At 31.1% G+C, this 25,306-nt stretch overlaps 4 protein-coding genes across 9 annotated transcripts; 2 read left to right on the plus strand and 2 right to left on the minus strand.

The window, feature by feature from the left end:
• The first annotated feature begins 185 nt into the window (after positions 1-185).
• Positions 186-5,964, plus strand: LOC116775728 (prostamide/prostaglandin F synthase-like). Its single transcript, XM_032668699.2, has 7 exons — positions 186-391; positions 853-948; positions 1,111-1,219; positions 1,388-1,516; positions 4,387-4,520; positions 4,939-5,010; positions 5,241-5,964. Exons 1-7 carry the CDS (start codon positions 332-334, stop codon positions 5,256-5,258), a joined length of 618 nt encoding a protein of 205 aa, XP_032524590.2. The 5' UTR covers positions 186-331; the 3' UTR covers positions 5,259-5,964.
• On the minus strand, positions 5,921-7,596 carry LOC116775781 (ommochrome-binding protein-like). 2 transcript variants are annotated; one of them, XM_032668767.2, is made up of 2 exons: positions 7,435-7,596; positions 5,921-6,909 (listed from the first exon to the last, which is right to left on the minus strand). In XM_032668767.2, the coding sequence occupies exons 1-2, from the start codon at positions 7,435-7,437 to the stop codon at positions 6,004-6,006; spliced, it is 909 nt and encodes a 302-aa protein (XP_032524658.2). In that variant the 5' UTR covers positions 7,438-7,596; the 3' UTR covers positions 5,921-6,003. The 2 variants fall into 2 exon arrangements, with proteins under 2 accessions (XP_032524658.2, XP_032524657.2); XM_032668766.2 differs by lacking the exon at positions 7,435-7,596 and having other exon boundaries at positions 5,921-7,389.
• A 4,989-nt stretch (positions 7,597-12,585) lies between these two features.
• LOC116775761 (putative uncharacterized protein DDB_G0271606) lies at positions 12,586-17,320 on the plus strand. The gene is made up of 7 exons (XM_032668742.2): positions 12,586-12,618; positions 12,801-12,917; positions 13,999-14,208; positions 14,405-15,630; positions 15,859-15,958; positions 16,357-16,430; positions 17,062-17,320. The coding sequence occupies exons 1-7, from the start codon at positions 12,607-12,609 to the stop codon at positions 17,126-17,128; spliced, it is 1,806 nt and encodes a 601-aa protein (XP_032524633.2). The 5' UTR covers positions 12,586-12,606; the 3' UTR covers positions 17,129-17,320.
• LOC116775760 (probable E3 ubiquitin-protein ligase bre1) lies at positions 17,313-23,534 on the minus strand. Of its 5 annotated transcripts, XR_009753252.1 has the most exons (4): positions 23,409-23,534; positions 18,668-19,790; positions 18,425-18,555; positions 18,231-18,318 (listed from the first exon to the last, which is right to left on the minus strand). XR_009753252.1 is itself a non-coding variant. In XM_061525123.1 (3 exons), the coding sequence occupies exons 2-3, from the start codon at positions 19,770-19,772 to the stop codon at positions 18,307-18,309; spliced, it is 1,356 nt and encodes a 451-aa protein (XP_061381107.1). In that variant the 5' UTR covers positions 19,773-19,790; positions 23,409-23,534; the 3' UTR covers positions 18,229-18,306. The 5 variants fall into 5 exon arrangements, 4 of the variants coding, with proteins under 4 accessions (XP_032524632.2, XP_061381107.1, XP_061381108.1 ...); XM_061525123.1 differs by having other exon boundaries at positions 18,229-18,318; positions 18,429-19,790; XM_061525124.1 differs by having other exon boundaries at positions 18,425-19,790.
• Positions 23,535-25,306: the final 1,772 nt, after the last annotated feature.

Below are 25,306 nucleotides of genomic sequence, written 5' to 3' on the forward strand. Positions count from 1 at the left end.
ACAGAATAAAAAATAAATATGTATTATAAAAAAAATAATAGTCGCATTGTTATATTAAACACTTCTAAATATCGTTACAGTAAGTCTTAAGATTTATAAAAAAATATGCTACCTAGTCTATAAATAATTCCTTCAATCGCTTAATGGCAATATTTAATGTTTCATTGTCATACTTGACATATTTCGTCTTTATTTGTGTTTTCTAAAGGAAATTCACTTTTTGAACGGTGTAGCAACTTTCAAATGTATTTTGGTGTAAAGTTCGAAAATTAATTGGTTGGGAGATTTAACAATATATTTAAATATTACAAGTTAAATAAATTGGTCAAAAATGTCTTTCGATTTGTCTAAAATAAGTTCTCAGAAAGTAAAAGCAATTCCTGGTGGAGAGGTAATGAATTTAATTGTAACGCATCAATAGATTTACCCATTAAATATATTCATATTATTAGAAAGTGAATCAATTATTCCTTATTCAACTGACATATAATCGGTTGCCACATAAAGTAGATTATTAGTTAGATTATTATTAGTTACATCTATTTGTTGTGGCCCCAATTAAATCAGCCCTGTGAGGAAAAGTTGTTACGAGATCTCGTATTTTTATTTATACTATCTAATAAATTATTATTTTACATTAAAATACACCATTTTAGTCAACCTAAACACAAATTTTATCAGAGCCGAATATGTTATGTAAATGATAACACTTATCAGATGAAAAATATTTTTTTGATGCTTACTTCTAAAGAATATAAATTTATTAATTTGATACAGATAAAAATATTCTATATAAATATTTCAGTAGAATAATAGTATATCAATATAATTTGAACTACTTGTTCTTTATAGACTGTGGAGATGCAAAGTTTCTGGAAGGATCAGAATGTTGCAATAATATTCTTTCGCCGCTGGGGTTGTATGTTTTGCAGATTGTGGGCTAAGGAGGTAATGTATGACAATATGAAAACATCCTTCTTGGTGTATAATTCTTATTTCAAATATATTATATTTTATTAAGTCTTGTTGAATATGTCGCAAACAGAACATTCATGATGCGAGTGGGTGAATTATATATATATCTAATAATTATAACATATTTCTCTTCAGCTGGGTGAAATATACCCGATCCTAAAGAAGAATAATATCAGACTTGTTGGGATAGGGATTGAGGAGGCCGGTTCCAAGGAATTTGTTGATGGCAAATATTTTAATGGAGGTACTATTTAAAATGAATTTGCAAAATGTATGTAACCCTTTTTATGATGAAGCTTAATGACATCAACAACGATTTTATAAAAAAAAAACATGTGTATTGAGGAAAATTATTTAAATATTTTGGAAGACAATAATTATAAACAAATTGTTATTCTGATTTTTTTTTAAGATCTATTCTATGCTGAAGATAAATCCATTTATCAGACTCTGGAATTCAAGAGATTCAATTTGGTGTCCATTATTACGTCACTGTTTTGGAAGCAATCTAGAGAGGCAATCGTCAAAGGAAAAAGTCTCGGTAAGTTATTTTATTAAATAAGATGTTGTCTATGCATATATTGAAGTTATTTGTGTCTGTTTGTGATATTTTTTAAGTAGTTTTTTTTCTTTAAAGGGCAGTAGAGTTATATATGTTTTTTTTTATTTATAAAATAAAAAAGGTTTTAAGGGAACATTTGTTGGATTATTGCTATTTATACTTGTACTTATTTAATAATTCAATTATTCATAATTCTTTCATTGTGAATATCTAAAATTGTTGAAGATTGCATTATATCTCAACAAAAAGTATAAAACCTTTTTCGATTTTACACACTTACACAGACAATAAATTAAAATACCAGCTAGGGTGTATAATATAAATCTTAAATTGTGAACCATTTAAGCAAATGTACCCTTTAGATAAAGCTAGTGTGTGTAATGCCATGTTTTTATTATCTTTTATTCCAATTAAAACTATATGAATGTTTGTCTTTGAATATTCCTAAGCTATCAAGAATATCTATTGAACACTTATTAGATTAAAACAGTTGTTTTTTTTATTCCTGAATAACTTCGTATTTAATTAAACATGTCTTCTATTTTTATCGCTCTCAACATATTTGGGTAGTATTATATACATTTTCTGCCATAAAAGCAAGTCTCATATTTACGCCTAACAGTGCAGGAGTTTAAAAAAAAAAATTGAATGTTTCTTGAATTCATCTATGAGAAGAACTCGCGATGCCAGCAGATTCGCGCGTTTTTTTTTTTGGGATATAAATACCAGGCCTCGTGACGCTTCTATCTTCTATATTAAGTGTTGTATCTTTCAAAAAAAAGTTAATGGTACTAAGAAGAGAAGTAATTTGCTACAGGCGGTAAACTTCCTGTCTTTAAAAATGAGTTTCACTAACTTCAGAGGTCAGCAATGTAATCTCTTGCCAGTGTACCACCACTTAGAAATTAGTAAGACGCACTTTTGTTTTTTGCGGAAATTCTATGTCCTACAGACGCGATTTACCTTACACACCCAGGATACACTATTGAGAATAACTTTCTTGGTTATGTCTGTATTTACACAAAGACATCTGTCGTAAGTGTCTCAATCACCTCGAAGACTCCAAATGATCTACCCTCAAGATGCTTGCAGACATAAAATTTGACAAAATAGCTTATACCGGTGTCTATCGTTCGCACTGTTGTGAGCAGAAGAAGCCTTGCCTATGTAAACATTTCAGTGAGGCTGCTCATTCAATTTCTTTTTAGAAAAGTTGACTGGCTACCAACAAGAATTGCTGTTTCCAAATAAGCTTACTGACGCTGGAAGCAAAATGCGTATTTGCGTCACCATTGAGTCCATAGTTTAGATCTTCAGCTGAACACGGACACAAACATTTATATCATCAAGTTTCCACTATTAGAGTACTCTGACTACTGTCTGGTTAAGTCTCTATCGGCATATCCTGTGTTCAGCCTTCCAGCACAAGAGCTTTCTGGTCTCTTGCCAAATCGGTTGAGACAAACCTCTGTAAATCCTCATTATATCCTTTGGCAAAACATGATGGGATATTCCCTTAACTTAAATTTACCGACATACTATCCGAGGAAGGAAGCCGAGCAAACTTTACTAATTGTCGTAAAATTTTTATCACCTCCATAAATCGATATGATTATACAACGTGTATTGAACGTACACCTCCTGGCGCACGAAGACAGTGATCTTTTCAATGACCGAATCATTTGACTGGCAATCTTCTGTCACAGATTTATGGGGGATTGTTCTGTAAAACAAATTGATGCTCTCGCAGTTTGACTTGAGGTCTCGTCTTGGCAATGCTTTCGACAGGTCTAGTACAAAAGCCTTATTAGCAAGCAACAGATTTCCTGGGTCTGTGTATTTTTCAAATTAAAGTTTGTGTGTGTGAAGGTTTCAGAGTGCGTTCAACACCTACGGTTTCATTACTACCTATTAACAGGTTGATTTACAGTGAAGCACTATCTAACTATCTAGTTGAAATAAAAAAAAAGAGGAAAGCTTGCTAGCTAATAAGATTTGTTTTATTATTAATATTTTAAATAGTACTATTAGATATGACCTTATTAAGGAAATTTTCGAGCCAAATCTTATTTTCTTAAACATTTGAAATACTCTTGTATGTAATATATTAATTTTTTTTCAAAATAAATGAAATAAAAATAACAACAGGTTTACATAGCGATCTTATTGGTGACGGTTTACAAAATGGCGGCGGCCTGTTTATTTGCGGCGGGAACGTTGAACGTCATTACGTACAATTAGCGCCAGCTGATAGATTGAATAATATGGAAATAGCAAAGGTTTAAAAATTTCAGATGATATTTCAACAGACATATAGTGTAATGTTTGTTAGAATCTTTAGGTTATTTACTAGGATGTTATAAGTGTTTGCGTGTAAAAGTATACTTTAATATAATGTAGAAGTGTTTATGCATAATTACCATGTAAGTATTATGTTGAATGGCAAATCAAAAACTTGTTTTCCTTGATCTTGAATACATTATTAATTGATGGGAAACATTGGCTCCAATTTTATAATGGAATAAAGTATGTATTGAAATAATGTCCGTTATTAATAAGTAAATAATTTGCCTGCGGCTTCTCTTTATTTTTGGAATCGATAATGTTTGAATTCACTATTAAAATATATTATTAATAAGTACGAAAATAATTTTAATATACTTTTTTGGTAAAGATGTTTTGAATGATCATTTCAGTTGGGTCTTATTTTATACTCGATAATTTGTTCATCGGCATAAATTTTTATCAGGAAAAAAAGGCCACGGTCCCATTATATTATTCCTATTTCTCTAAAATGGATGAACAAAATCCTAAACTTACCAAACCAGGTATGTAATTCTCAAATCCAGGTTTAGGGGGCGATCTGAAAGGTGACTGGGTCCAAACGGGCGGCGCCCTACTCGTGGGTCCCGGAGGAAGACTTATAAAATATTTCACCCAAACCGGCCCAAGTGATCATTTACCCAACGCTGACATATTGAAGGTAACCCAGTTTAAAAAAATACTTCTATATCAAATGTCAGGTCATTTCTGAAATCTGTATAATCCTGTGAAATTAAGGTAAGACATATATAATATAGTATTATTTGTGTATTTGGTTATTAGATCTTGTTTGTAGTAAGGAGTATGTAATTAAATGTAATAAAAACTCTGTAATAAAATATGAATATATAATATATTTATAATCTAAGTTCCCCTGAAAGATATTATAGAAAATATGTGAACTGTTTCATGTCTGATTCTATTTAAATTCAAATATATTTATGAGAATTTCCAATTCTAAATATAATCATATATTTGTTTTTTTTTTAACTCTATTGATACATCCAAGAAGTTTCAATATAAAAAGGTTCTATATGTACATATAATATATATAAATAATTTTAAATTTTAATTTACAGCTCTTTGATCTGGAGAATGAATACAAGGCAGATACAATGGCAAATAAGCGACGTGATGGTACTGAATGTAGTGTAAGTAATATATTTATAACTTATATACTATATTAATATAGAAGTAGATTTTTTATAAGAGTATTAATACTAATTAGGACTTGCTTAAGCAATTACATATAATATATAGCAATATCAGTATAGAAATATTATTAATGTATTAATTTTAAACAAGCAACAATTGTTATAATTAGATTAGATAAGTAGTTTGTTAGATAACTAATGACTTTTATTAACATAAAATTTTTCAGACAGAACAAACATCTTAGGCCTTGGAAACAGGCAGTAAGCGGTACCCTTAATCCTATCCATCATATATGGGCGGAGAGGTTGTGCAAGCAAAGCAGAATATAGATTAGAAGCACACATATATTATATATATATATATATTATATATGTTATATATTTGTTGGACTATTATAAATCAGTATTCTTGTTTACACTGAAAATGTTCTCCATTTATCAAATGTTTGACTTCTTAAAAGAAGCATTATATTTCTGATTGTGGATGAAAAAAAAAAATAATTTAATTGATAGTATTGTTAAAAGAAAAAATATATGTAACATAGAGATTTATATATTTTTAAAACTACGGTTTATTGACATTATAAATAAATTTGTTTTTTTTTTAATTTTTTTTTGTATAATGGTAATATTAAAATTATTATTGTTTGTGTTAAGTAAGACTGAGTAATTAATATATTTACGCTCAATTTATATTGGTGGGATGGGCAATTTATCTTTAAGATTAAAAGGGACCCATATATTTTTATCCTTATTAAATGTTGTCTATGGTTTCAGGTTTTTGTTATGACATAAATTTATAATTTAAAAATACACTAGATTAAGACTAAGAATTAAAAATTCTTAATTGTATAATCACGTTTTTTTTTACATATTTTGGTAAAAATCTGTAATAGGAAAATAAAAATTGTAAACAGAGAAATCGTTTATTTTAATAAATAATAAAAAATACATTGTTTTTATTTCCGCAGCTTAAGGTTACTAATTGATTTACTGGCAACACTTTTCCCTTATTCTTCGGTCAGTAGTGGATATTATTTTTTTCCTAAATCTACCCACGCCCTTAGTCGTGACACTACACTTTGTTAGTTTTGGAGCCAAATAATAAACGCTAGAATCATTTCCTTCGTATATTATATTATTTTCATTATCAAAAACGAATAAAAACACCGAATCTTTCTTAAAAGCCCCAACTTCTGATAATTTTCCCATATGATTTATTTTATACATACCTCTAGTGTAAGGCTGTATAAAATATGCAATTCCATTTCTATCCGTGGACATATAATATATTTCGTCCTCAAAGAGCTCGACCTGTTTACTGCCATTTCTTAACACGTGAATTGTGTAATTACTCATAAAATATATATCTTTCTGTCTATCGATTATAAAGTTATCGATTTGATAATCCGACAGCTCGGGGATTTTGATAGATTTTTTATTTTCGTATTTATAAAGTCCTTTACTTTTGAACTCCGTGTAATATAATTTGTCCTCGTACTGCATATTCCAAATGGTTTTGTCTTTCAAAGCGTATAGTTCGGTTGAGTTATTGAAGGGGTTGTATATATATACTCCTTGTACCCCGGACGTGTATAAATTTCTAGTGAGTTGATCAACAGCACGTCCAAAAGTAAAATTTAACGGCAGAATGCTTAGCTTAACTTCATCCAAACTGAAGGCTCCAGTAACTTCTTTACGCTTGTGTCGGTAATGGAAGTATAAAATATTTGACGTTCTGTCGATAGCTAGTTGGCCGGAGAGCTTGAATCCCCTTATAATAAGTTCCCGGCTATAGCATACTGAGTGTATGCATGCATGGCATGTTGGTTTTCGCCTTGCATATGCTGAGATTAATATCGTGAATATAACGAGAATGTATTTCATGCTTAGGTACTGTTGAAAGAACATTTCGTGTAAGTTTAATATTTGATGCTTACTAACTACAATTATTACTAAATAATAGTTCAACTATTTTTCAAATAGCTTAAAGAATTTATTGCATTTTCAGTGCATGCAAGCAATTACGCCTAAAACAAAAATAATGATTCCTGAGAGGCAATGAATTAAATTCACAAGGACGAAGTTCCGTATTAATCGTCTTAAGTTAAATAACATACTAATAAGAATATTGTACTCATGAACTTTATCTAGGGCAGATAAACCAAACGAATCGAAATTATTTATCACAATCAGAACAAATATTGACAGTTCAGTAATGATTATCGAATATACGATCTATATAATTTAGTCAACCAATTTCAGAACGGCAAAATTTGGAGTTTTTTTTTTAAATTTCCGGTATTTTCAAAGTCAGAACGCACAAGGCCATACATAATAAATAATAAACTCCATAACATGAGTTCACAGTATACTGGTTGGTTGTTTATTATTCTATTTAAAAATAATTAAAATTATTACCATTTATTTATTAAAACATTTGTAATACCAAATATCGAGCGCGATTTCACTACACTTTGATTTAATTCAAATTCCTAATTTGAATAAAACTAAAATCAAGAAAACAAAAATTTTACAAACAATATTATTGAACAAATAAAGTTAGCTGATTGACAAATAGTCAACACATGTTTACTTACATTGACGCTTGACCTTACATTGACGTTATCAGTAGAATGGATATGTTTTTTCAATTATATTCCATTAAATCTATAAAATAGAGCGTAAATATTAAAATATTATTTTGTTTGTCCGTCTTTACGAATATATTATTGAACAATTCTCCGGGCACATTCAATGGCATAGGAAATTTTAACAGCAAAGGAAAAGCTCGTTTGGCACACATTATAATATTTTAATATGAGTTACCACATTTGCTCCTAAAACTAGACATTATTTGTTTGTGTTACCTTAGTTGATAAATCTCCGGAAATACAAGACCCATTTAGAAGCTTTCGAAGTTGAATTGCTCGGACTTGACCGATGTGACGTCATCATGACGTTGCAATTTTTAAGTTACTAGGTATGTGCGAAAACTTATCAGTGAGAAACTGCAAACTATATTTGTTACGTTTGATGGAAACGCGTGTTAAGGCAGATGCTGACTCGCTATGCTCATGTAGTTGTTCAATAACGTTTCTAGTTTTTTTTCTCTTTCCCAATTGCGTATTTAATACATTTCTCAATTATTACTTCTCCAAACCAGATATTTCGTTGAAATATAATCACTTACTTACAATCATTTCTGACGATGTTTTTATTTGAGTTGTGAGTAATTTAATGATGAAGTGAGTTTATTTTAAAACAATCACAGGAAGAAAAATTCTTACGATATTAGTAAATTAACGAACTGTTAATCACTTTTTTGATATATATGAATATGTTTTCATATATTTTCTCAGTGGTAAATAGTAGGTAAGGTATTGTATTCTTTGCTTAAACAAAAAATAAAACACCCGATCTATTTCAATACTATCTATTTATTGACAGAATCAAATAGAAGACATTTAATTTATACAACAAAACCCTTTTTTAAAACCGTTAATACACAAATTTCTAAGCCATAATGTACTTATGTATTTAACAACAAAATAAACACAATTTTAAGCTTCGATTATTTTAATATGAACTGTAATTACTGCTTCCTCACAAGGGTCTTCTTACAGTTTACACCTTAGTAAACAACTTAAACACCCTTATTTTCAAGGTTATATACATTTTATAAATTATTTTTTTGAATTTTCTTTCATATTATTTTATTTTTCTTTCATTTTCATAAAACTGCGTTGATGTGTAAGTCTAACAATAGCAGTAAACTGTCAAGTTGACGTTTTAAAACGTATTTGACAACTATGTTATTTTTTATTACATTTTAATTATTTTACTTTTTTTGTACAACGAGATTCTGGAGAAGAGAGAACAATACATATATCAGTGGATTAAGTATGATATATCTACTAGAAGTGTTAAGGTTTTCCTTATCGACTTGATAAGTTAAATTTCGCACTATTGGTAATCACTATGAAACTTCACTACACTCACCGAGTTTAAAAAATAATTATTGTTCTCAATTACAATCATAATATATCCAATTGGAATGTAAGCTATGGATATTGCCAAATTAGTGGCTCGTTTAGACATCAAATGACACCATGATTCTATAGCGGTAATCTCGAGGTCTCGCGATTAAAGATTCCGCTCTCGTCTGGGTCAATAGCAAAAGTGACTGGTTACTCATTGCATTCATTTAAATGTAAATCAAAAATTCTAGACTCGAAATACGCGAATTGTCCGAATTTCTTTCCTCAGATAATGCTTTATATGTTCAATATTCAAAATGATTCTTAGCATCGTGTTATTAGAAGGCGGAAGTTTGTCTTTAGTCGTTACTTGTTTATGATTGTATGACAGATTATATCGAAAGTATAAAAGTTTATATTAAAATGGGGTCCAATGATATTATGATTTTTTTTAAATAGTTATCTTAAAAAAGATCGTCGTCATATTAAATTCCGTGTTTGAAAGAAAAACTTTTTATGTATTATATATCAAAATAGACATTCATTTGTGATGTATTCAAGATATCTATCTTCGTAAAATCAGATTCCAATGTCATAATTTATATGACAGTAACAGTATTGTACCTATAATTTAATAAAAAATAACTTTTTTTATTGACTTTATTAAAAAAAATTACTATATATATTCTTATTATATTATACAAGTATATAGTATTAATGATGTTAAAAACTTAAAAATATACATAGTTGTAGAACGAAAAGCTTATATTTGCTCAAATTATTTCAATAAAATATACCTACTGGGTTATATCCAAATTCTTTAAGCCGTTTTTGTATTCCTGAGCAATAAACAGTGACCAAGTCTACCCATTGAAAATAGATAGTATTAGTATATTATTAGTTCAGCGTTTTTTCCACTAATCGTCGTCCGCATTGGATAGTTTTTTTGGTATCAAAATATCTCCATACCAAATTTCGTGCAAATTGTTTCAGTAGTTTAGGCGTGATTGAGTAACAAACAGACAGACAGAGTTACTTTCGCACTTATAAATTAGTATGGATTATAATCAATGATAAAAATATTTCTAAGCATTATAATTATATAATATAATTAGTATAGGACGGATGGCGCCACTTTTAACAATATGTAGAAGAATAAAATATTAATACTAAAGTTTTTAATCAGTTTTAAATCTCCATGTTTTGGAAACGACTAGAAGGATTTGCCGTTTGGACATTTTCCAAACATCTGGGTTCATGTATATACTTAACTTTCATAATAAATAACGAGAGACACGGAGAAAACTCTTAAATTTATAACACTTTAGACTTCTATATATTTGAAGAAATTGAATGTATTCTATTAGATACTTTTCCTTATTAATTATAATTTACATAGATACAAAATATTTCGTCTTCATTCATTACAAAATTCTCTCCATCCAAACACCTAAAGTTTTCATAACAATTTTGTATTCCGAAAGTTAATGACACTGCTATAAACGTGAAAACCGCTTGTTTCAATAAAACTCCCAAAGGAAGGGATATCAAAAGAATGGTATACAGTGCAATCATTCCTTACAAAGAACGAATGGTTTATTGATGTATAAATCTCACGAATGAATGAAATGAACTCCAAAATAAAAGATCGTTTATCACGAGCGAGTATGAAATGGGGATATAGTAGAGCTTTTTTAGTTTTGGGGTAAGATTTAAATATTATTTGCATTCATTCGGTTTAGTCGATCTATAAAGAAGATATTGGTATCTTTGTTTACGAAGGAGATTATTTCAAAATTACGAATACGTTTTAATAAAAAAATAATAGTTTTATTTTTCTTTGAAATAGATTTTGGCGTAAATATTTGAATAAAGATATCATATAAACAATTTGATACAATGGAAGTCATGTTTTTGGTTACACGCGGAGTTTTTAACATTTGATAGGAAGTCGAATAGAAGTTACCAAAGTACGTACAAGCTATGGAAAAAGTTTGACAATAAATCAAACCGTGATCAGTTTCTATGTGAAAATATCGAAAAAAGAAATGTAAGAGAAACTTGTAAACTATAATTTATTTGACAGGATGGTAATATTTATAACTTATACAAAGATTCTTAACTAGAAGGCTGGTGTTACGTGTATATTTAATATATTTTCTAATTTAATTAGTTGATATTCTTGTTTTTTACTTTTTTATATGAAAATAAAACTCGGAAATTATATTGCAATGTTGATATAATATATAACCTTTTTTGACGTGCAATAGTTTAACAGATTAAATCGGCTGAATAGTTTGCCTAATTTTCTCCTTTTTTTAAATTTGCCTAATTTTCTCCTTTTTTGGCTTCATTCGCCCCCTTTTCTGTTTAATTAAGGAATGACAGAAATTAAATCCCAGTGACAATATGCCTGTTATTTAAAATTACAATCGGAGAGTATTGACAAAACCCAAAAACACAAAACTTAACAAATAGTTAGCGTTTACAGAGATAGTTAAATGTTTAAACTATTAAATATAAATGTATCCTAAGTTAGAATTGCGATATAATTTCTATATTACACTTACGTTATCAGACATGACTTTTGATTTTATCTGCAAAAGCTACGTAAACTTTCATATATTGAATTTTTTGCTTCTAGAATATATTTCACTTTGAAATTTTCAATTACTAGCAATGGGAAAATGAAAAAGTGTATTTATTTTGAGTGTTTGTTACGACAAACCTATATTAGTAATATTATGCCAAAAATGTTCTTTAAATTTATAACTAAATAGAATTCCCGAAAGATTGAGAGAGATGTCGAGTATTTTACTAAAAAAAAAAACAAAAATGGCGCAGATATGTCAGATTTATCGAAAAAAAGATTGCGTGTTACGCAGAAGGGAATAAAAGTAAATTATCGTCAATAAGAATGCATTAATACAGACATATAACAGACGAATGGAACGTGTACAACATAATAACGTGTTGGGTAACTGACAAGGGAATGCCGAAACTATGGATTGATGTCAAATTATACAATACCCGCCATTACTACGTCTATGTGCAAAAGTAATGGAAACATCTAACCTGTATATTCTAAGGAAATTACATATATGTATTAAGAGATGGATTTAATAATAAAATCAAAAATATTTAATTTCTTTATATGTCATCAAATAAAGCGAAATAACCTCCAGATATACGAAAGAAAAAGGATCTTACGCCATCTTGTTTTTACTCACAACTTTTAATATTTATTTTTTTGAAACAAACCCCTAAATTCAAATAATTCTACATATGTACATAAGTATATGTCATAATTATTTATTATTAACACACAATAATCTATTTTCCATGTTCAATCCAGTCGCCCGTCATCACATGCAAAGTAGGGACTGTGTTCAAAAACCTTAAAGTGATTGACAATTTTATTAATCACGTGATAAATCTACAAGGAGTCTTTATTCCAGTGTACTAAAGCATATAATTGAACGAAATTTTGTTATCAATATGCATTATTAAGGACAATCGCTAAGGTCAGATATGCGCGCGTTAAGAATGACAAATTTGAAAACCTATTGTCTATAAAAGCAATGCACGGGCGCTTCTGACAAAGCGAAAGTCGATGAAAATGAAGGTGATTACACGTTTTTATTGTGCCTCCATTAAGTGGTATTTGTGTGCGGTTCAAAAATTTTTATAATAATACCCAAAAACCAAAAAATATAGATCGAAATGAAGCTTATGATATGGATTCGATTTAACTATATTCATGTAATGTAAAGGCTGAATGTTTTATATTTTCTATGGTGTCTCCAGGAATTGTTGGTGGTAGCTACGTTACTGATGATTGGGGTGACTGGAGAGGCTCCAGCACCCTACCCTGCGAGTGGATGGCGCCCGCAGGGACCTGCTTTCGACCTACCATCAAGAATGGTATGTTTTATAGAATTCTACTACTAAAAAATTAATTAAAAAACTAATTTCAACACGTGCCATGACAAATCAATAAGATGAAAATCAGTCCTAATACTACGTGTTCAAAAAAAAAATAGCTTAGAAAGGTTTTATTAAAATTTTCTTTATTTCACATGAATAAATATTATTAGGAGTGAATTCATAGGAAATGCTAGTATAATTTTGTGTGTTTTTTATTTAAGTGTATAAAAAATGTATGGCAAAAAAAATTCCAGAGAAAAAAATACGTATTGGTTATTCGTTTGTATGTGGAGTATTTAAGTGTGTCAATACTAAATAATGTTAACTTAAGCTATAAACATTAACTAGAAACTTTCTAAATAGCTTTTATAACTATGGCTTAATTAACATTTAAATTGAAACTTGAGGTATTTAAAAAAATCTGGATAACTATGGATTTTTTTTTAATTTAAATGAAACTAGTATTTTTCGGATAAACTACGCGTGATTTATTTTTGTAAAAAACTACGTACTCCCGACGTTTCGGTTACTTTTCAGCGACCGTGATCACGGGCAGACGAGATGAATAAAACTAGCGAAAATCTTAGATCTCATTATGGATTTTTTTAAATAATATTTCTCTATGGTTCGCCGATCTCGAGATGCTAGGAGTTTTCCTTACAAATATAACGTTTATTCAGAGACACAGAACTTCAAGAAAAGCTTTGTATAATTTATAACATTATGGCTATTGAGTTTTAATTTGTTTGTAAATATTCCATTCTATTAAATAACAATTTTGTCGAATTTCGTAACTGTATTAGAGTTGTATGCTTAGTCCTTGTCATCATCGTAACCCTACACACGGAGCGTTAACTATTTATCATTCATAAATATTCGCATACGATAGTATTGACGGAGGTTTAGAAATGAAAAACGGGAAACGCTCAGTACGTAGTGATTATATAAACTCAGACTAAGCACACATTACTCTTACCATGAATAGGTAAAATTATGAGCGAAAAACGTGATATGCATCGTATCTAGTGTGATAATGCAAGCTCCTGGCATGGACACAATTGTGTGTATATACTTCCAGCCTCCATTGAAGCAAGAGTACCTACCCGTGGAGCCAAGAAGACCTCAAATTCCAAATTTCAACGACGATGTCGATGTATCAGTACAAGGTCTGCCAACGGTCGAACAACAGCCAATCTTCCAGGTGTCACCTATTAATGGACAGCAATTAACAGGGCCCGCTGTTAATGCTGATGTGTCTAAACTTAATCCAAGCCTGCAGCAAGCGCAAGTAAGTCTTACTTTGTGGTGTTCCGTCTTATTTTAGAATTGATATAATTTGTCTTATAATAATATTTAATTTTTTTTTAACAAAAAAATATGGTGTTTGTGACTAAGTCCCAATAATAATCTATTTTTTTATCTCTTAAATTACATAATCAAAATGTATGACGTACATTATCAATAATGTACCGCCATTGTTTTAGTATCAACTGCAACTAGAAAAAGCGTTACAGTTTGCGAGGCAGCGAGAATTCGATGCTGCTAGGGTTCCGTCCAGCGGGTTACCACAACAGCAGTCTCCCAGGCAATTTGCTTCCCAACCATCGACTACTCCAAAGCCTGAATCCAGATCACAACCGGAAACGACAACTGAATCACTGAATGAGGGCGAGCTTTTGGATGACAAAGACAAAGATCAGAAGGAGAAGGTCTCTGTGGAAGTTACCAAACAAAATATACAAGAGTATCCAGCTGAATTGTTCCTAAGCCCGCTAGCACAGCTGAATTTGCAACAGCAATTTGTTCCCCTGTCGCAGTTAGGTCAACTTAGGGCACCGCTATATTATCCTCAGGTTACAGAACAGAACCAAGGTTTCGATGGACCAGCCCATCTAGCTGCTTTGCCGTCTGTTTTAGCGCAGAGAGAGTTATTATCGCAACAAGTATTACCTGCTCAAGGTTTCGCTCAGAACCCTATAATAGTACAGGAACAACCTCTGGTTCAAGAGCCTTTGAACCAATATGCAGCTATAAACCAATACCAACCCCTCAATCAGTATCAACCTGTAAACCAATATCAACCTCAGCAACCGGAAGTACAGGCCTTTTCCCAATTTAATATACCTCCTCAACAAATAATTTTACAAAGTCAAGGCAATCAAATCCAACCAAGTCAATTCCAACCTCAGCAACCAGGTCAATTCCAACCTCAGCAACCAAGTCAGTTCCAACCACAGCAACCAGGTCAGTTCCAACCACAGCAACCAAATCAATTCCAACCTCAGCAACCAAGTCAATTCCAACCACAGCAACCAGGCCAGTTCCAGTTTCAGCAACCAAATCAGTCACCTCCACAAAAACCTAAAGACGTAGAGGAAATAGAGCAAAACGACCAGCAAGTTGTATTACAAAGCTATCAACCCCAGTTCTACCAGCCACAGTATCAGCCCAACCAATTCCAAAACCAACCCATATTTGTATCTCAACCAGCCTTCAGTTATCAGAACCAGCAATACGAGCCGCAATCGGTGCAACAGTTCGACCCTAACAATTACCAGGCGCAAGTTCAAGGTCAGGGGCTCCAGAGCGGTCTCGACTTGAACCAACAAGGAAATGGTATTGAACAAAACGAAGAGAGAGAGTTCGATGATAGGGAAGAGGTCGACGAGGGCAACGAAGCGACCGCCGTGGCTACAGCTTTTGGCACAAGGTCAGTACTTTTAATGAATTTCAATAGACGCGTGTTTGGTAATGCGTCTGAGCGAATCTCCGAGCGCATTCTAATTACGTTGGACGTGTCGAGGAAAATATTTTATTTAGAATGCAATACGATACATAAATTTAAATATTTACATCTGTTGTGTTCTGTCACAATTTTTAATCACGCGCCTAAAGTGTCTTTTTGCGTGTGACCTTCTCAAGTATTTATCGGTTTTAGAACGCAACCCCGAGTTTTTGCGTCGTATGGCGCTCCCATACCTAAAGTGCAAGCGACTCAAGGCTATCCCACCACGACGGAATCCGTGGCTCAGGAAGAAGTGAGTCAATTGGAGTTCGATAACCTTTTTAAATCATTTTTGCGACTAATATTATCTGTGTATATATAAATTAAATCATGCTATTATCTGTGGTCGCGGCTGCAGTATTTTTTTTTTTTAGTTTAGACCGTTTTTATTAGCTTTCCAGCTTTTAGATGTTTGTGAAGGAGTTTGTAGAGCAATATGTATATTAATACGTGGACGAATTGAGTAATTTAATTATCATAGCATATTCTTCCTTTTTCAATTGCGTCTAACAGAATAGACATTTTCATAATTTTAACATCAAGAATCAGGCGTCAGTTTTACAAACACACATTCCAACGATTATACTCACACATTACGTTGTTTTATTTAGAAAATGATTGTTCTATGTCTATTATTAAATTTTATAACAGGCAATGACAGAAGACGGCCCAGCCATTGCCCAGGCCACCGCTGTAGCTACCGGCAGGAGAAGTGCCAAACAAAGGTAAACGAATTTAAACAAAGTTCATTTGTTAGAATGTAATATCTTTTTTACAATATCTATGTTATATAAATACATATGTACACACACATACACACATATATATATATTTATATATAAGTAAAAATATTTCAACAAAAAGTTCAAGGTATTTTTACACTTTTCGATTTAACTACAAAATTTTTAAATATAAATATATGTACCGCAGCTGGCCGGATGTTATTCAAATATTTTAATACTTGGCAACTTAATCATTGAATATAAAAACTTGTATCTGGATTTGGGATCTAGTCAACCATAAATCAAGGAGACGGTTTTTTTACAAAGGGTCAAATCATCATATGACCCCTCTTGTCCTGGGCGGGGCAAGAGGGAGTGTCAGACTCTTCTTGACTAAAACCCCCCGTACCTTCTCCTGCTCTGAGCCAGGCCACGGCAAAGAAGACATTTAATAAAGACAGTTACACACCTGTTTATATACTCGTAACTTTGTATCTTGTTTGCTTACTATGTTACACTTTTTTACACATATAAGTAATTTAACAGTGTATACTTTTTTAAATCCCTCTCAGCTTTGATGAATAAGATATTAGAATTGATGTAACTAATAATTTCATACTAATTTGTTTTGCAGAAGCCGCAGATTAAGGCCAGTGTTCACTTTGGATCGCTCTGGGCATTTAGTTTTGGCTCAACAATAATCGTTACAAGCTTACAATAAACGCGTAAATTATTAAAATTTTGTTAGAACATAATATTTCTGAATCGCAATCTCCTAAACATTTAAATCCACATCACTTGTTTATTTTATATGTCCTTTTGAAAATCAAGTGATTGTCGTATAGACTTATACCAGTTAGAATAAAAAAAACAGGTTTTATTTATGCTATAAATTGTAGTTTTATTTATTCTCTCCATGTACATAATAACAAGAAGAAACAGAACAACACAGATGTATAACTGGTTTAGGATTTTTCCCAAAAAATAATTATAAATTACACAAATTTTAAAGAATCTTAATAGATTGATGAAAAATAATCATATGAAACATGTCGCAACAATGAAAGCGTGCATCAATAAATAGACTTTTTTTCAAACTTGTACAAGTACAGCTAGGAAGATATAGACCAAAAATAAAGACAAACAAAAGAGCGGTACACTGACGATAATGAGCGCGTTCTCTTTTAAGAAAGAAATAGCATTCTTCATGAGGGACGAGTTCTGAGTACTGGATTTGATCGTGGTGCCTTCAGATACGGACACGGCCAGCGAATCTCCCTTGCCCTTAGCCGTCGAAACGCTTGCTTCAACCGGAGCTTTAAGAACCTCCAACAGATCACTGCTTAGAATTTTGTAACCTTCTTTGAGTTTTGTTCGCGGTCCCTTCAATATTTTCAATCCTTCCATATTCATTTTTCTGACTAATTCATCCAACATATCATTTTGCAACGAACCGCACTGCAAGGATTTGGATTCACCCAATTCCATTCTGCTTATCATGATAGCTTCTTTTGATTCTCTTCTTTCCTTAATATCGTATTGGGATGTTTTACTTTCTCTTTTATTACTATGAGTAATATGGTCTATTCTGTCTAGTGCTTTTTTCATCTCTTGGCTTATTTTCTCCATGAGGTTATCCTCCAGTTTTCTTATGGCAACGTCAATAAATACCGTTAATTTTTCCCACAGTTCGGGAAACACAGTGTAGTTACGAGATTCTTCTGAGCACGATTTCTTCTGTACTTGATTTCTATTAAATAATATTTCATTTATCGTCTCTTCATTCGGTAAATTAATATTTTTTTGTCGATTTTCATCATCTTCTGCACTCAAAGATTTTTTGAAAACGTTTTTAGGATATTCGTTTTCTCCGGTAGATTCAATGCCTAATCTATTTAAAGGAAAAGAATTACGCAGCTCATCAGTTATTATGACGTCGTTTAATGTAGAAGAAAACATATTATTTTGGATACTTTTAGTCACCTTTGGAAACATACCTACATTAATTATAGTATCCAATAAAGTGGTATTCAGCATGTTAGGCGATGTCTGTGCTTGGTTTTGATCATTTTTTACATAAATTTCGTGCATTGGCGCTAGAGTATCATTCGAGAGGATATTTTCATTTCTGAAATAGGAACTAGTTTTAGCGATCACATATTTATCACTTTCACTTCTGAGATCATAAATATTTGGGTTGTCTGTAAGCGTATCGCTGCTAAGAAAACTATCACTTATACCCATCGCCGCTACGACGCGCTCATTGTCATGCGTATTTAAAGTTTCCAGAGACGATGTGGAAGTGACAGTATCTGATTGACTCATATAACTCCCAGCACTGATCAAGCTCTTCTTGACAAGAAATCTTTCTCTGCTATTTGTGCTAGCTATTTCTTTTTTATATTTCAATATGGAGGAATTCTCTATTTGAGCCACAGCAACTCTTATAATGTTTGTGCTATATAAATTTTCATTTTGATAAGTTTCAGAGCATATTTTACTCGAAGCAGAATAAATGTTATCAACATTTGAATCTGGCGCCCTGAACTCCTTGGGTTCCTGAATAATTTGCGGTAAACAATTCGATATGTGAATAACTGAGGGTATTCTTGGTGTGTTGTTAAGCTCACTGTTATTAGATGATATGCTTTTTAATCCTATCAATGTGACGTCACTTGACTGACTGATGTATGAAATTCTATCCTCGTTGAAGTTACCACTCAAAGATATCCTTTCAATGTCATCCAAAAGATTTTCCTTAGCTAATACCTTTTTTGGTATTCTAGTACGAGAAACAGCGTTCAAAACGGAGTCTGAATATAAGTTTCTCTGAATGTTTGCCGCATTTGAACATTTACTTTTAGCTCGGTCATAATACGATGCCAGCTTTTTGTTTAAATTGTTTTTAGGGTCTTTGTTTTTGAAATGAATGTTTTTTATTTTCACCAGTCGTGTACACTTCTTTGGTTTTGTTTTTACCGTTAGAAGTGTTTTTTGATGATTTCTTTCTGGCTCTTTAATATATTTGAGTGCATTTGATACAGGCTCAGATAAGTTTAAGTTGCTGTCACTGTCGCTTGCCATGTTAAGGCTCTTTCTTATACGTAGCACATCATCAATAATAGATTTGCAAATTTCAAAACTTTCTTCATTTCCGAGTGTCTTACAAATGGCTGGCACAGAATCTTTGCTATATTTCTTAGCATTACTCCCATCAATCATCGAAGGTTTTTCGTAAGTCTCTTCAACAATGAGATCAAATGGATATATGGTTCGATTATTGATTTTCGTTTCCTCCTTAACTTTTTCAATAACTTTAAGATCCTCTAAAAGTTCCATATTCATTTTTTTAATTTATAATTTCTGTAACAAAATATGTTCGTCATGAAAATCTTTACAAATCATATGAAATGATGACTTTTGTGTTTTTTTTGTGGTGTTTTTGAAACTTGCTAAATTATTTGAAATAAGTTGAAGGTATGTAATAAAATATCTTTCTAATAAATTTTAGTGTTGAGCATGTTTTATACTTTATTAATTACAAAACGTAAGGGATTCCTCTTAATAGCCAGTCTAAACTATATAAAATGACATTCATAAACTGTTAACTTCATAAACGACCAGTTACATTAAACATGAGATAAATGCGTTATAAATGTAATAAAAGGAACAAAGTGCACATTAAATTAATCGTCTCTCATCAATTCATGTTAAAAAACTTGGGATACCTCTATTGATTCATTTATTTTTCGTATTCATACTACTAAATAAAAAAGATATTATTTTAAAATCAATTTAAAACAATTTATTAATATGTTCCACGCCTCTGCTTACTTTAAATTTCATAAGCCTTTAAAGTTATTATAGTTAGATTTACAAATGTCATTAATAATTTTTTTTTTATCAAAAGCCTAAATCAGAAAGTGACAGCCCTTGATACATGGCATCAGCATGAATATTTGTCGCCGATGTTGTTGATGATGACGTCGTTGTTGACTCTTGGCTTTGTGTATTATCAATATATGTTATCTTGCTACCGCTTGTTGCCATCCAATCTTTTATAACATTTAAGTAAAATAACCAAGATACAAGTAGAACTGGAAGCCAAAGAAGGGTACAATATAAACATCCTTCCCAAAAACACATTCCCTCACGGTGTCTTACAATTACTTTCTTGCCATAAAAACAATGTGGATCAATTTCAATGCACACGGACGAGCAGGAGTTATTGTCTCCCAAAAGTACACAATTACTGTTTGTCGATACAATGTCGTTACAAGTCAACTTTGGTTCAGCGTCGCATGGTCCTCCACATGTATGGTAACTACACACACGTTCGTGATTAGAATGACTGGGGCCAATACTGTCAGAAATGCTATAGGTATAATTTTTGGATTTTGTAAGATCATCGCAGTATAACGCCAACAATTTTCCTTTATTACCAGCTATTGAGGTTTCGTAGAGCGATTTCGATTTTGGTAACGAACAAGTTAGAGCGTTGTCTATCATCTTTTGATCATCATTAGTTTTATTTTGTGCTCCTGATGTCATATCTGTAACTTTAATTAGTGATTCGCTAGCTATAATATTATACGAGGATTTTTTTTTCATTGAAGAAGAATTACATTCCTTCTTTTTTGGCTCTTTCCTAAGTTTAAGCCCTGATTTCAATTGACTTTTACGCATGTTACTTGACACTTGAATTCCTTTCGATGTTTTTGGTAATGCGCTATTAACCAGAGAGTTTTCCGTTGCGTGTTCAACAATTATGCTTTGTGATAGATCCTCTGTTTTGGATTTCGAATGATTAGAATGATTTTGAATTTTATTTGTTTCATATAAGTGGTTACTGATAAGTTTATCTGCGGTGTTCGCTAAAGACTTTATAATTCCTCTGAGTTCATTTATCTCTTGAACTATTTTCAAGTTTTCTATGTGAGTATTTGAGCCTGAGTTAGCATTTGATGGCATTGCTTCACCAGTTAATATGTCAGTTGATTCCCTTAATAAATATTTTGTTTCACTCGTTGCTCCATCAAGTAGTGATATAATATTTTGACTATTCAATGCCGGTTTTCCCTTTATGTTTTCTTTTGGAGTATTTGTCTCGTTTATATTTGATTTCATCTTATGTGCTTGTGATGCTGTATTTGTATTTTCCTCGTTTTTATTCTTAGAACAGACCTTAATTTTTATTTGCAATTGCATATCCTTTTTATCATTGTACTTAGAAAAATATTTCATTAAAGTTTGAAAATTATGCAAAAGTTCTTTTTGTCTTTTAATTTTATTGTTGGATTTCTTGGCAAAATATTTGTTTCGCTTAGATTTAATGGTTTGATAATTTGTCGCTTTTCTCTTGAATATTGTATTTTTGAGCGATTTATTGTTAATTTTTAGATTATTTTCGCCTTCAACGTTTTTATTTTCTGTGTCTAACTTAGATTCATTACTTTCATTTCCGAAATCAATGGTGACAAGTTGATCGCTGTGCTCGTTTTCACTTGTAATTTTATCGTTTTCTTGTGTAGATTTATAATGTTTTACATTTTGATGTTCAGATAAATTCATTGCCCTTTTGTTGCTTCCCGTTTGTATAGTTTCATAGGTTTTTATGTGACCTGAATTAATACCATATATGTTTTCATAGATGCTAGGAATTTCCTTAGATCTATTTCTAAGTTTTGTTCCATTCTGTGTGCTATTCTGACTTCTACTTTTAGTTAATTTGTCATTGTCGCCTAAAATTGTATTAGTATAAGTTTTTGGTAAAAAGTTACTGTTTGGGTCATTAACTTCCGGGTCATTCCTTTGGTAAGTTGCACAGTGTTTAGTTACTGATTTAGCTCGTAGTGTTAGAAAATTTAGACTTGAGGAAGTCATAAGATATTTGCTGGATTTGCTTACGGACAACATTATCTTCTTGTAACGAAAGTTCTTAACCTTGTTTAAAGTTTTTCGTTTTTTGTTTTTATGTGACTTCCTGGGGATGCTTAATGTTGATATTATTTCTAGATACTTATTACACAATGGTATTGTTAGATAAGATGATTTTATTCCTGTTACAGCGTCTTCACTTTTTTCTGGATATAACTTCAAGTCTTTCGAAAATGTTGACTGTGATTCTGGTTCTTTCCTTTGATGTCCTAATTCCACGTCAATGGTATATGTATATGAAGACGTGTCATTCGTCTGTAAATCCATTTTGTGCAATATCGAATCCAGCACTGAATCAATCTTTTGTTTAGTTTCATTGTTTTCACACAAGTACTTCGTAATCCAATCATTCAATAGCTTTTTAAGATTATCAACCACTAGCGATGTTAAGTTAAATTTATACGATGTATCTTTCTGACAGGCGGTTACTTCACTGTCACCACAAGCACTACTGTCTCTCGTAAAGTCGTTCGTGTCTGTCTCATTATAAATTGTTGAATAGTTTGATCTCGCCGATGTTGCCATTCTGTTTGAGAATTTATTTCTTTTCTTCCTATAATACCTTCTCATTATGCAAATATCGGTTTCTATACTTAAGTCTCGTTTTATTTTACCATGATTTTCATAGTACTTTGTCTTCGGCAGTTTCCTCTGTAATTGTTGTACCAAACTTCTCGTGCACAACTGTGATGCTCCAGAGTATGTTTTGGAAAAGGTATTTACACTTTTACAAGAACGTCTAAATAATAATTGCGTTGGATTTTCTTTGCAATTCACATTTATTTTGTGTTTCATTGTCTTGAATGGTTATAAATTTGTCTACACACTTCAGGATGCAATCTTCTGGAATAAAAAGATCAGTATTCTATTCATGTATCCTTATATGGATGACGTCAGCTAATTTTATTTATAAAATGTATAAGTTGTTGTATTTGTTTTGTTTATACAATATGTATGTATTTCTAAAAGCAAGATTAATAAGTTTACTGTTGTTGTTTTAGTTTTGTTAGTAATGTTAGGTGTGTTAAAATAAATCATACGTACAGGAGAAATAACAGGATAGTGTATTGTTATTCCCGAATCAATGAAAACTAGCACAATTTAAATCGTTTATAAACATTTCATTATGTAAAAATATATTTAATATATTGAAATTTTGACTGTACAAAATTATTTGACGTAATGATTAAAAAAAGATTTTCAGCCAGAGTCTAAAGAGAATACAAACTTTATTTTTAAATCTGCCGCATCGTTTAAACTAAGCAACAACTAAGTGGTTGAGACATTGCTTTTTTTTACTTTAAAATCATTGTTTATAATTATTAAGATAAACAGAATCAAGAAGTGCTATAGTCCTATGACCACTAAAATAATTAAAACAAAAATTTTGCATGGCAAGCCTAGAATATCACCAAGTAGAAAAAGGCTCAAAAGGACTTGTATCCAGAGCCGTAAAAACATTTACAAAAAAAAAACTCAAGTAGAAAAGTATTTGTTAATAATAATGTCTCTTTGTAAAAAGACAAATTTTTGGCAAGAAATATTTTTTTTATATAATTCCGGCGTAAAATCTTTTAGCTATAAAGACTTGATAGGGAATCTATTTCCTGAAATTTTTGGGGAATTATTCTGTGTTTATTATTTTATAATATTGCTTCGTAGTAGAAGCAGCATGCTTTCAAGTTAAAACTTAAAATTTTTTGCTGTCAAATTGTGCTTTTTCATGGTCGTCATATTATAAAATAATGACAAAAATTCGGCAAACCCATTTTTTCGTTACCGCCATTAAACAAAAATATATTTCCAATTAAGATTACATTATTAGACAATAATTACTTAATTTCCAAAAAAATAAATCATTTGGAAGTATTTTTTTTAAATAAAAATTTATCATAATTTTAGGGATTTATAATTGTACAAGGAATTGAACAGCACTACATGAAAAAATACTTTTGTCCCTTAAGGAATCATATCTCAATATTTGTTTCAAGAGCTTTTCACACGAGCCTCTTGACTCAAACATTGCATGTATATATCACATCACGGGGCACCCTCGTTCTGTGATCGAAACGGGTAAACAGACCTTTGAGTGTCCTTTAGCCGGAAAGCCAGTCATGCGAGATGTGAGTAAAGAAAAGATGAATGGCCTTACCATTACTATGTACATATATTTTCTTATTTTATGGCCTAGTGAAATATTATTTACAAATTTTTACACAATAAGCCCTGTTAATACTCACTAAAATGTCTGTCAAGTTGTGTACTTTTCCTTCAACTATCAATAATTTTTTTTGTAACTCATACTTTATAATTCAATATAATATTTTTGAGTGTCATTGAAAAGATTAACTCAAGCCTTATTATCAAAAGGCTTAGAATTACAAGTCCTCTTTAAGTTTTGAAACGTCTATTCAAAAGGATTGTAATTTGATCTTACTATATCAATAAATTTAATGAAATATTTAAAGATTTATTTATTAAGTGAAAAACAAGTGATTTTTGAGAGAAAACATTTGGTAGAGGTTTAGGTTAAGGGAATTCTTTCTCATTTTCAAACTTCGTTGAAGGGTCATTCAGAGCTTGTCGGTTTGTAGTGACCACTGTCCACGCAATGTTATGTAAAATATAAGCCTCGTAAAAAGACTCCATTTTGTATATTTCTTTATTATATTTTTTTGTATATGACTACCAGTGAATGTAGGTTACAGTGTAGCGATTTTACCCGAAAGAAAGTTATTTGATACTATAACTGCAAATTTATATACGAGTATCTTTTTTGAAAAGTATCCATAAATATCAAAAGATGAACTTTATTCCCTTCGGTGTACTGAATTGAGAGGTTTAGTTTATATAAATTGAAGTAAACTCCACGCATGAGGATATATTTTTTAAGGTGGCAAAATATATTGTTTAGTTATAATGCTATATTGTAGGTATTATTT

This window comes from Danaus plexippus, chromosome 27 (genome assembly GCF_018135715.1).
Source record: "Danaus plexippus chromosome 27, MEX_DaPlex, whole genome shotgun sequence".
Lineage (NCBI taxonomy): Eukaryota > Metazoa > Arthropoda > Insecta > Lepidoptera > Nymphalidae > Danaus > Danaus plexippus.